The following is a 10,422-nucleotide window of genomic DNA, read 5'->3' on the forward strand; positions in this document are numbered from 1 at the left end:
AAATGGCACTTTATTGCCTTAAGGCTCTGGTAAAAGGTAGTGCACTATGTAGGGAAAAGGGTGCCATTTGGGACACAACCTCTCTGTGACAAGGCTGCAGGGAGTTCGCTACAATCCAATGACGTCTGTTTACTGTAGAATAAGGTGCAGCATAAATAACCATTCGCTAAAAAAGGGCTACCCCGCAGTTTGCACACAGGAAACAGGTCATTTAGAAAACAAATGTTTTATTTGTTTTGGTATGTATGTACATTCCACCGTTGTGAGGAAGGCAGGAGTGAAGGATTTATATTATCTACACACAATAGACGTAGAGGGGGGGAAAAGGACAGATTAAACAAAGTACAGGTAAATGTTTAAAACACTTCAGATAATAAAATAGATGAGTCATTTTAAAAGGGCCACTTATTATACATTTGAGAAATAACATCTTTCACAGGCTCAAAATCTAAATGTGAGGGTGCCTTTGCTTGACATATGAATGGCCCATAATTCATCATATACATAGAAAAAGTGAAATTAAGCAGATTGAAGAGAAAAGGCAATAACTCTGTCCCATTGTCTATCCCTTTTCATTGACCTTGCTTGATGATGATATCTGACATGTCGTCCACCTTGATGAGCTCCAAATTCTGTTGAATGAAACAATGAATGAGTGAGTGCTGTGATGAACTCTTCCGTCACACTCAACAACAAAGTGATAACAGTTGATACCGATGACTATCTGAAATGAAAGACTAATTTCAAGTTTATTTGGCTGCGTTTACACAGGCAGCCCAATAATTGTATTTTTTTGACCAATCAGATCAGCTCTGAAAAAGATCTGATATGAAAATCGCATGTGATTGGTCACGTGAAGACCAATTAGTGAATATCAGAATTGGGCTGCCTGTGTAAACGCAGCCTATTTAGCACAGCCAAGATCAATTAAAGTACACCATGATTCCTTCCACAAACCCTCTCAACTAATAAAACCTCTAAATATTTTTTGTTTGTTTGTAAATAATGTGGCTTTGTACAACTACATGTTATATGTCAACATAATAACCATGTCTAGAACCAAATTATTTTAGGAATGCTATGATGCTGGCAGTCAGAGGAGTAGCTACTCACCTTCTCATTGGCCAAGTGCAGCAGGGCGACGAACGCCAGGGGCACGGACAGGTTCTGAGCCATGTTGGGGGGCAAGCTTAAGTGACAGGAGAGGAAGGAGAAGACATGGGGTTTATTACATTATTTATCAGCACGCATGTCCCATCTACATCCATTTGAGCAAATGAATGTTTGGACCATCCAAAGGCCCTCAGTTGGCAGCAGTCTAAATAAATTATTCATGTCCATCTAGCTACTAGTTTAAGAAAAAAATAAGAAGCAAATCCACCACAATTTCCAAATTGTTCTCCAATGGCAGCTGAGAAAGAACACTAGAGCCATTTGAGAATGGGCCCAGTGCTGATATTAAGGCTGGGTACCTTTGACGCAGGGTCTGTGTGGTCTGGCTGAAGACCTTCTCCCCAGACACTTCTGAAGTCTCCACATTTTCAACCTCCTGCTGAGAACACAACACTGTTAATCACAAGGAAGCAGTCCTGGGTTCAAATACTTTTCAAAATAATTTCAAATACTTAATCTGAGCTTGATTGCGCTTGCCCGTTACAATGGTACCAATAGTAAAATGCAAAAACTGCCCACCTGGCACTCCAGGCAGACTTAAGCAAACACTTAAAGTATTTGAACGATTTTAAATAGTATTTGAACCCAGGTCTGTAGGGAAGAGGCATTAAAAAAAAAAAAAAAAAAACATTTGCAGACCACATAATACAATCAATGAGACCTGGGGGGAAAGAAACATGGAAAGACTTCAAATTAACTAACCTTGGCTGGTTTTTCTAGACTGTCAGTCAGAAGATTCCACATGGTGTTCTTGAGCCTCTTCATGTCCATCTTCTTGGCTGTCTTGGCGTAGTTTATCTCAATCTTGTTCACCTGAAATGAAAAGTAAAACTAGGCTTAACATTTAAAAGGGATAATTCAGCCAATTTAGAAAACAAGATGTTGGTTCCCCATGCCATGTAAGCAGTCTATGGACAAGGTAAGACATCAAAACATGCTTTGGTCTTGTTTATCTGGCCACGGTCTTCAAATGCAAACTTTTCAAAAACACACTTGCTAAACATTGGCTTCCCCTTCCCTCCAGTCTTACCCTGTATGGCTCGGGCACCAGGTCATCCTCCCCATAGGTGGACACGTCGTCATGGTCTTGTGAGGTGGGGTTACCATCCACAGAAGGCTGGGCGTCATCTGTACCCCCACTGAACCCTTCACCATCATCATCACTTTCACCACCCTTTATATATATAGATTGATAGAGATGTAGAGAGAGATTACCCCATTATTTGAAGCAGCTACTAAACAATTGAGGGTCCAAAATGTGGCATTGATGAGGGAGAACTAATGCTGTTATAATGGCTACTTATTAAAGGTGAAATAAAGGTGTCAGAGGGAAATTAAATGTTGAAAAAGACAGATTGACAGTCGGGTGGTTTCAGACCTGCAGTCCGGGGCAGAAGTTGGCTGTGTCATTGGCATTGTTGTAGTCGTAGTCTCCGATGCCTTCCCCCAGCTCTCCAGACAACCTCTTCTGACCCTCTTTACATAACTGACGTAGAACACACAAGTTAACTGACATAGAGCACATCACGTGTGTGAGTGGCATCACAATTCTCACTTCTAATTAGTCAATGTTCACCACCCCCTCTTTTTGTGTGTGTGTGTGTGTGTGTGTGTGTGTGTGTAAGAACAGTGAGAGAAAGAGAAAAGGATTGAGGGGGATAGGTCAAAGGGGTAATAAATAGGGCAGAGAGAAAGTGAGAGAAGGTGTGCGAATCAAAAATGTTAATAGTACAATGGACAACATTGTAGCAGCATATCAGTTCCAGTCAGCTACGGAGATGAGGGTCTGATTGTGTCTGGTGGCGGCTGCACATTGTTTTAAGCACACCACTGTCCCCGTGTATCGCCATAGACACGCGGGACAGGGTCAACTGGTGTGGGGTTACATGTATGTCTATGCTGTTTATTCCATGCTGGTTGTTGGGATAAAGAGAGTGGAAGGGAGACCGTACTGTGCTGGCGGGCTTAAGGCGGAGTTGGGACAGGGTCTCAGGGGGGAACTGGAAGTCTGCAGCCAGAGTGTTCTTCTTGTTTCTTGTGCTGAGGGCTGACTTGGTGTTAGTGGTAGCGGCCTGGGAGAACAGAAAGGAACATAAGACAGAAGTGAGAGAACTGTTTGAGTCCATATATGAATGGTGGGAAAACTCCATCAGCAACTACAATCACACTTCCTCTGTTGCAGTGACTAGCATGAAACTGCCTCACACATAGCCTGGGATTGTTAAGACACTTGACCCACGTACTAGCATCAAAACAAATTTACACAATTGTCACAATGGCAATGCCTCAGAAAACTGGCATTTAGTGAGTGATATTCTTGGGTACGGATCAAACAATGAGGATAAATTGAGAGGGATTGCATCAGCGAACTAGAGGGGCAACCAAGGGCTTACTCTAGTGGTGCGGAAGTAGGTGTCAAAGTTGACATCGTCATTAAAGTCGATTTCAAAGGCCTTCTTTGGCTTTCTCTTGCGACCCTCCTTCTCAGGCATGTTGTCCTCTAAACACACAGAGCGAGACAAGAGAGCAAGAAGGGAAGAATTAAGATATATTTGGAGGGCAATGCTGTTAAGGGAATATCCCAAACATAGGTAAACAACATATACAACATGGCTCTCTGTGTACAACCACCACTCACTTTTGTGCAGAGGTTTGAAGCGCCAGTAGCCAGGGCCTGCCCAGGTAGCCATGGTCCTGGGGCTGAAGTAGGAGTACTCTCTGGGCTGATCGGACAGCTGCAGACACATGGTGGCTATGTCCCCCTCTCCGATGGGAATCACATCCCTGTGAACAGTCATAACATCACAGAACCATGTTCAAATTTATTTGAGATTAATTATAAAAAGACAAAACATCAGTTATTTTTGTTCAGCCTAGACTTAATAAGAATGCCCCCATTTTTGTGTAAAATAACGAATTAACTTACTAACACATCATCAGTTCTGTAAGACAAATTACTTCTGCTCTGATAAGTAACTCAATTCTAAAGCTTTATGTCTGGACTGAAGTTCAAATCAAAGTTAAGTTAAGTAGCTCATAGCCAGTTGTAGATCTGTTTCTATCCAGAGTCATCCTGACATCTAAACTGGATATAAAAGGGGCAACTTTTTTCCCTTCTTATAAATGAATAATAAACACTGAGTGCACAAAACATTAGCAACACTTGCCCTTTTCATGACAGACTGACCAGGTGAAAGCTATGATCCATTATTGATGTCACTTGTTAAATCCACTTCAAATCAGTGTAGATGAAGGGGAGGAGACAGGTCAACAACAAAAAAAGTTCAGCCTTGAGACTTGGATTGTGTGCCATTCAGAGGGTGAATGGGGAAGACAAAATATTTCAGTGCCTTTGAACGGGGTCAGTAGTAGGTTCCAGGCGCACTGGTTTGTGTCAAGAATTGCAAAGCTGTTTTCAAAGCAGTTTTCATGCTCAACAGTTTTCAGTGTGTATCAAGAATGGTCCTACCACCCCAAGGACATCCAGCCAACTTAACACAGCTGTGGGAAGCATTGGAGTCAACATGGGCCAGCATCCCTGTGGAACGCTTTCAACACCTCGTAGAGTCCATGCCCCAATGAATTGAGGCTGTTCTGAGGGAAGGGGGCTGCAACTCAATATTAGGAAGATGTTCCTAATGCTTTGTACACCCAGTGTATACCCAGTGTATACCCATTGACTCTTGAAGAACGTAACGTATAAATGCCTCATGAGCTAAGTTCAATGGTCCATAGCCCATCAGAACATTAAATATACGCTTGTTTTACTCCAATGTCTGTAAACAAAATAGCCTCAAAACATGGTTAAAACAAATGTTTCTGGTCAGTCCCTGCATTCATAGCTCTCTCTATGAATTTGAGAGTGGTTACATTTCTCCAGCCTCATCCCTCAGCTTTTTGTTATCGTTTCAACTGCTGACAGACGCTTTACTGGGTCTGAGTGTGTTACTGGCACAAAAAAATTTTTAGCACTCGGGAGATCATGGTAAAAACTCAAGACAGATCAAAGTCACTTCAAGCTACCTGACCCATTTAGAAATGGAATAACCCTTGGTGCCTCATGAAACATCCCTGGGATCCTCTACAGGGAGATACAAGCAGAGCACCAAAAAAATAAAAGTACTCAGTACATTACCCCTAGGTTGTTAATAAATATCCTCACCTTCCTCTCCCGGGCCCTCCAGCCTCACAGCGATCCTTGTGTTCCTTGGAGCCTTCGCCACCGTGTTCCTTGGAGCCGTCGCCACCATGGTCCCCCTGACCCTCCTCATAGTCGCCATCAAAATCATCCCCAAAGTCCTGACACTCCTCCTCGTCTGCCTCCGCGTTCACGTCAAACACGTGATCCCCCTGCTTTATCTTCTCCAGCATCTGGTTCATGGTCTGTATAAGACAAGTGTTTATATAGAGACTGTGGTTAAGATACTCTGAGGCTGTATAGCTACCGTTTCAAACTATACATCCAATCTGACCATCTGTATCATTCCCAAACAAAAATAAAGACGAGTGTGTCCCAAATGGCACTCTATTCCCTATATAGTGCACTACTTTTGACCAGTGCTCTATAGGCCTTGGTCAAAAGTGGTGCACCATATAGGGAAAAGGATGCCATTTGAGACACAGGCTGTGTATATTGGCAGTGTATATGTTGCTCTGACCTGGTCAGGGTTCCAGCTGGTGAAAGAGAAGTCTGCCAGGGAAGGGCAGATAGAGCTCTTCTCCTGGATCCGCTGGAGACCACCTGTCAATCACACAATCAACATCTTTACATGCTTGATACTATTATCGGAACATGTAGGCCAACTGCCAATACCTTAGCTTACAGCATCACTCAATGATCAGTAGAATCAGATGTGTCTGCTAAAATCAAGAGATACTATGCTAGTCCATTAGGGGGTAGTACACAACAAAAACAGCCCACGGGCTGAATTTATCATGCATATAAGATTAGAAGTGCTGATGATATCAGGCTCCCCTTATTCATATCATATTATTTAAAAGGAAAAACTGATCCTAAATCAGCACTTCTACTCCGAGTCGCTTGCTACATATGGCTCAAAGTGTGATGACACGGTCAGTGTTACCTGTGAAGGGCGTTGCAGGGACGTGCTGCGGTGGAGGCTGGGAGTAAGCGGGCCTGGAGTGCAACAGGGTCATGTGGGAGGGAAAGAGGAGCTCACAGCGACTGTCCTCACTGAACAACACTGACAGGAAGACACCTGCCGTGCTGCTCTCATCGAAGGACGACGCCATGCGCTGGAACATGGGGTCCACCTGGAGTTGGAGGGACGATAACGAGGAGGGGGATAATATGTGTGAGTTTACCATGAATGAGCTTTGTAGAAACTCACAACCCAGGCTGGATCCATACACTCAGGAAATATGATAATAAGGCCTCAAATTAAATCAAGGCATTCCTAATCAATTCCATCTCTATTCAGTGTCTGGCTATCAGTCTCAAAGATTTCCAGGTGAATCCACAATGAACACAAGCGTAGCCTGGGTTGCATCCCAAAGGGCACCCTATTCCTTAAATAGTGCACTACTGTTGACCAGATCGTACCCTATATTGCAGGTGTAGCATTTCGCTAGACCAGCAATATACAGTATGTGTATGTGAACAATCAAATGTGATATAGGGAAGAGGGTGCCATTTGGGACTCAAGCACCGTTTGGCTAGCAGTCTCGAAGATTTCCAACTGAATACATAATGAACACAACACACACAGGCATAGCCTGATCCTTTAACTCAGGCCAGTCCTGGAGCAGGAAACCATCCCTTACCTCACACTTCATCTCAGACTCAGAGCTGTTGATGTTGCTCAGGTTCTGCTCCACAGTCTTCTTGGGAGGCCTCTTCTTCTTCACCACCTGCTTAGCAGCCAGCTCACCTTCAGCCCCCTCCTCCATCTCTCCTCCTGCCCCTGCTCCATGCTCTACACACAGACAGACATGGTTCAAACAGAAGCTGTTGATCTTTTATTAAATTACAGAAAGTCAGTGTTGCACCCTATTCCCTATATAGTGCACTATCCTATGGACCCTGGATAAATGTAGTGCACTATAGGGGGAATAGTTTGTCATTTGGAAAAAACGGGACAGTTTATAGATGTTATAGTTAAGAGGCGATCACCTTCCCCAGGCTTGGTCTCAGCACCCAGTCCTCCCAGCACTCTGTAGGCATCAGCATGGACAGCATCCACTCTGACCGCGTAAATCTTAGTGCTGGCGTCCAAGGTACCCGCTGCCACCTTGGCAAGGACAGAGAGGAATAGTATGAGATGGTTACTCTCTCATATAGCCAACAGACGCTAGGCCAGTAAAGTTAAATGAATAGTCTATCATAAGCTTAATTATTTTAGAGTAGGCCTATAAAAACAATGACTATCTTAATTGGTTGGGCTATAGGTGCATTTCTTCTCTCTCCATTACCAGATTATACTTTCATCTCCTCAACAGTAGCACAAATCTGAAGAAAGTATTGTGTAAAGAGGAAATTCAAAGAGACAAATAAACAGAAACTACAACAATGGAATAATTTGTCTCTAAAGCCATACCTTGAAATTTGTGAGCTCAGAATCTTTCTGTTTGAGGATGTCAGCCATGTAGTCAATCAGGTGGAGACCAAAGGCATTCTTGGTGGTAATTTTCTACAAAAATAGAAGAAGGCTTTGTACATCTGAGATGCCAGTTTCTAATAACTTGCATGATGTAATAAGACATGAGGGAGAGCAACAACATTTCCTTGGGATGGATTCTGCCCCTCTTAGAAGTGACTGTTAAAGATAGTAAATATGTGAATGGACATTCTGCTTACATTTTCAGTGGAAAGTTTGATGCAGGTGGAGTAATGCTCTGAGATCTGTGCATTTGACAGCTTAGGCACAGCGGCAGGGGTCCCGGTGGTGCTGAATACAAACACGGATTGTATCTTATACAAAGGTCTAACAAATCAATATGACACCTGTCAAGATCGAGTTAACTTGATTACTAGCAAAAAGAGGGTTTGGGGTGCCCTACCTATGAGAGGTAGATTCATTAAATGAAGAGTCAACGGCGGCTTGCAGATCAATGACCCGGGATCTGCGCCTCTGGCGCCGCTCCAGCTCATCATCGTTGCCCGGGAAAGATGCGAGGAGCGGTGTGCTGATGGCGGCAGGAGAGGCGCCCTTGTGCTTCAGGGACGGTGAGGCCCACTGGCGCACCCGGGAGATGGGTGTGGAGGATGCGCTCATCGTGACTGTCCGGGGGAGAAACGGACACAGTGATGTACTTTCAGTTCTCTATTCCGCTCTGCTTCCAAAAGTTGCATGTAGACAAGTTATACTGTAACTAGCTACCGTTGCCATTATCTGTTAAATTCAACAGTTCGATGTAGGAAGCTAGCTAACACTACCAATGCAAAGAAGGCTTGATTTGACCATCAAAGCAGTAATAACATTTTGTTGTTGGCAAGTAACCGTAGCTAGTTAGCAGGGCTGCAAGCAAAATCTAGCCTAGCTAGCTAATGTTAGCTAGATAGAGCAATGTATCGTTTGTTATTGTTGTTACGGTTAGCAGTGATATCATCGTTAACTAACCAACGATGTAGCTTAAAGACATGACACGCTGGATTAGTTTGCTAAATTGCTTTAGGTATCTGACATCAGTGAGTGAACTAGCTAACGTTAGCTAACTTGCTATCCTACAGAACATGTTTTAGCTTACGCTAGCTAGCTACGAATGCTGGATGAAAACAAAAAAGCTGTAGCTCGATTTCATACATTACCTCGATTATATCCAACGCTTCTGCAACAGTGAACGTATCTTTCTTTATATAAAGGTTAAACTGCCTAAATTAACATGAAGCGTGTTTTACTTTGTACTGATGCACTTTTCTTCCTGAGAACATTTGAATTTTTGCGCCGAACGGTTTACGTAACGACAGTATGCGTCACCACGTGGATTCAAGAACGTAAACACTCAACTCCGCCCATACCCACATTTTGGGCAGAGAGGTTTCTTGTGCATGCCGCGACCTACTGTGCTGGCATGTACGATCAATCATGAACTGCCCCTATACTACCATTCTGTACTACCATGAAAATAAATTCAAAACCAAATAAATCCCTAACTTCTACCATACCCTCCCCCAACGCAATTAAACGTTATCTATATCATGCTTAAACACTCCACCCTTAGGATTGCTAAGCATGTCAACAACAATTTCTTTTTTTTGTACTTTTTTTTATAGATTTTCAGATATAACAACAAAAACAGCACAACCCCAACCCCTCATCTTCCCATCCATCCATCCCCTCCCTCCCACCAAGGCATCTATAAACGTAAGTTAAATAGGAATGAAAAACAGAAACAAACAGTAATAGAAACAAAAACAATGGGGAAAAAAGTTCAATAAAAATGCTTATCTGCACAAATGGCCACTAGAACAGACATTACTGCTTACCAAATTATGCAAGTTACACTAAGTAAAAGAAAGACTCTCCACGTATTGTATTAATGGGGACCAGGTTAAGCCAACTCTAAACGGCATGAGAGGACCTTAGTGAGAAAGTTATAGTCGCAGCACAAAAGGCTTATAGGGCGGTATGAGCCACAGTCTAGGGGATTCTTGTCTTTTTTAAGCAAAACCGAATTAGTTGCCTGGGTAAGTGTCTGTGACAGTTTCTGACTAGAAAGGATTTCATTGTACATTGAGCTGAGGATAGGGGATAATTTAGAGGAGAATGCAAAAAGAAATGTAATAGGGAAGCCATCAGGCCCAGGGGCTTTTACCGCTCTGCATGAACTGAATTGCCAGAGTAGCTTCATCATCACTTATTGAGGCATCCATGTTGGTTTGTTCATCTGAATTGAGACAGGGGATGTCCAGATGTGTCAGGAAGAGCCTCTGACGAGTAAAGAGCAAAATAGAATTGCTTAAATTAATTATTTTTAAATGTTATTTTATTTCACCTTTATTTAACCAGGTAGGTCAGTTGAGAACAAGTTCTCATTTACAACTGCGACCTGGCCAAGATAAAGCAAAGCAGAGCGACACAAACAACACAGAGTTACACATGGAACAGTCAATAATACAATATGGTTCTGCTATCGTCCGAGATCCCTAAAGATTGGAAAGCAGCCGCGGTCATCCTCCTCTTCAAAGGGGGTGACACTCGAGACCCAAACTGTTACTGACCTACAGTTGAAGTCTGAAGTTTACATACACCTTAGCCAAATACATTTAAACTCAGTTTTTCACAACTC

The 10,422-nt window shown here is 43.0% G+C and overlaps 1 protein-coding gene across 2 annotated transcripts; it reads right to left on the minus strand.

Moving 5' to 3' along the window:
• Positions 1-207: 207 nt before the first annotated feature.
• Positions 208-9,154, minus strand: ncaph (non-SMC condensin I complex, subunit H). Of its 2 annotated transcripts, none has more exons than XM_020474305.2 (18): positions 8,942-9,154; positions 8,194-8,413; positions 7,991-8,081; positions 7,731-7,823; positions 7,307-7,424; positions 6,958-7,109; positions 6,258-6,447; positions 5,832-5,914; positions 5,336-5,556; positions 3,812-3,957; positions 3,567-3,673; positions 3,126-3,245; positions 2,552-2,659; positions 2,204-2,347; positions 1,876-1,986; positions 1,473-1,549; positions 1,114-1,189; positions 208-632 (listed from the first exon to the last, which is right to left on the minus strand). In XM_020474305.2, the coding sequence occupies exons 2-18, from the start codon at positions 8,406-8,408 to the stop codon at positions 573-575; spliced, it is 2,112 nt and encodes a 703-aa protein (XP_020329894.1). In that variant the 5' UTR covers positions 8,409-8,413; positions 8,942-9,154; the 3' UTR covers positions 208-572. The 2 variants fall into 2 exon arrangements, with proteins under 2 accessions (XP_020329894.1, XP_020329885.1); XM_020474296.2 differs by having other exon boundaries at positions 1,473-1,552; positions 8,942-9,100.
• Between the last annotated feature and the right edge of the window lie 1,268 nt (positions 9,155-10,422).

The sequence above is a fragment of the Oncorhynchus kisutch genome, linkage group LG3 (assembly GCF_002021735.2).
Source record: "Oncorhynchus kisutch isolate 150728-3 linkage group LG3, Okis_V2, whole genome shotgun sequence".
Taxonomy (NCBI): Eukaryota; Metazoa; Chordata; class Actinopteri; order Salmoniformes; family Salmonidae; genus Oncorhynchus; species Oncorhynchus kisutch.

Coding starts and splice junctions, on each gene's coding strand:
- ncaph (XM_020474296.2), bottom strand. CDS start 8,408: ATGAGCGCATCCTCCACACCCATCTCCCGGGTGCGCCAGTGGGCCTCA. Junction 6,448..6,957: donor AGTCTGAGATGAAGTGTGAG/GTAAGGGATGGT, acceptor CTCCAACTCCAG/GTGGACCCCATGTTCCAGCG. Junction 3,958..5,335: donor GGAGGGCCCGGGAGAGGAAG/GTGAGGATATTT, acceptor GACTGTTCACAG/GGATGTGATTCCCATCGGAG.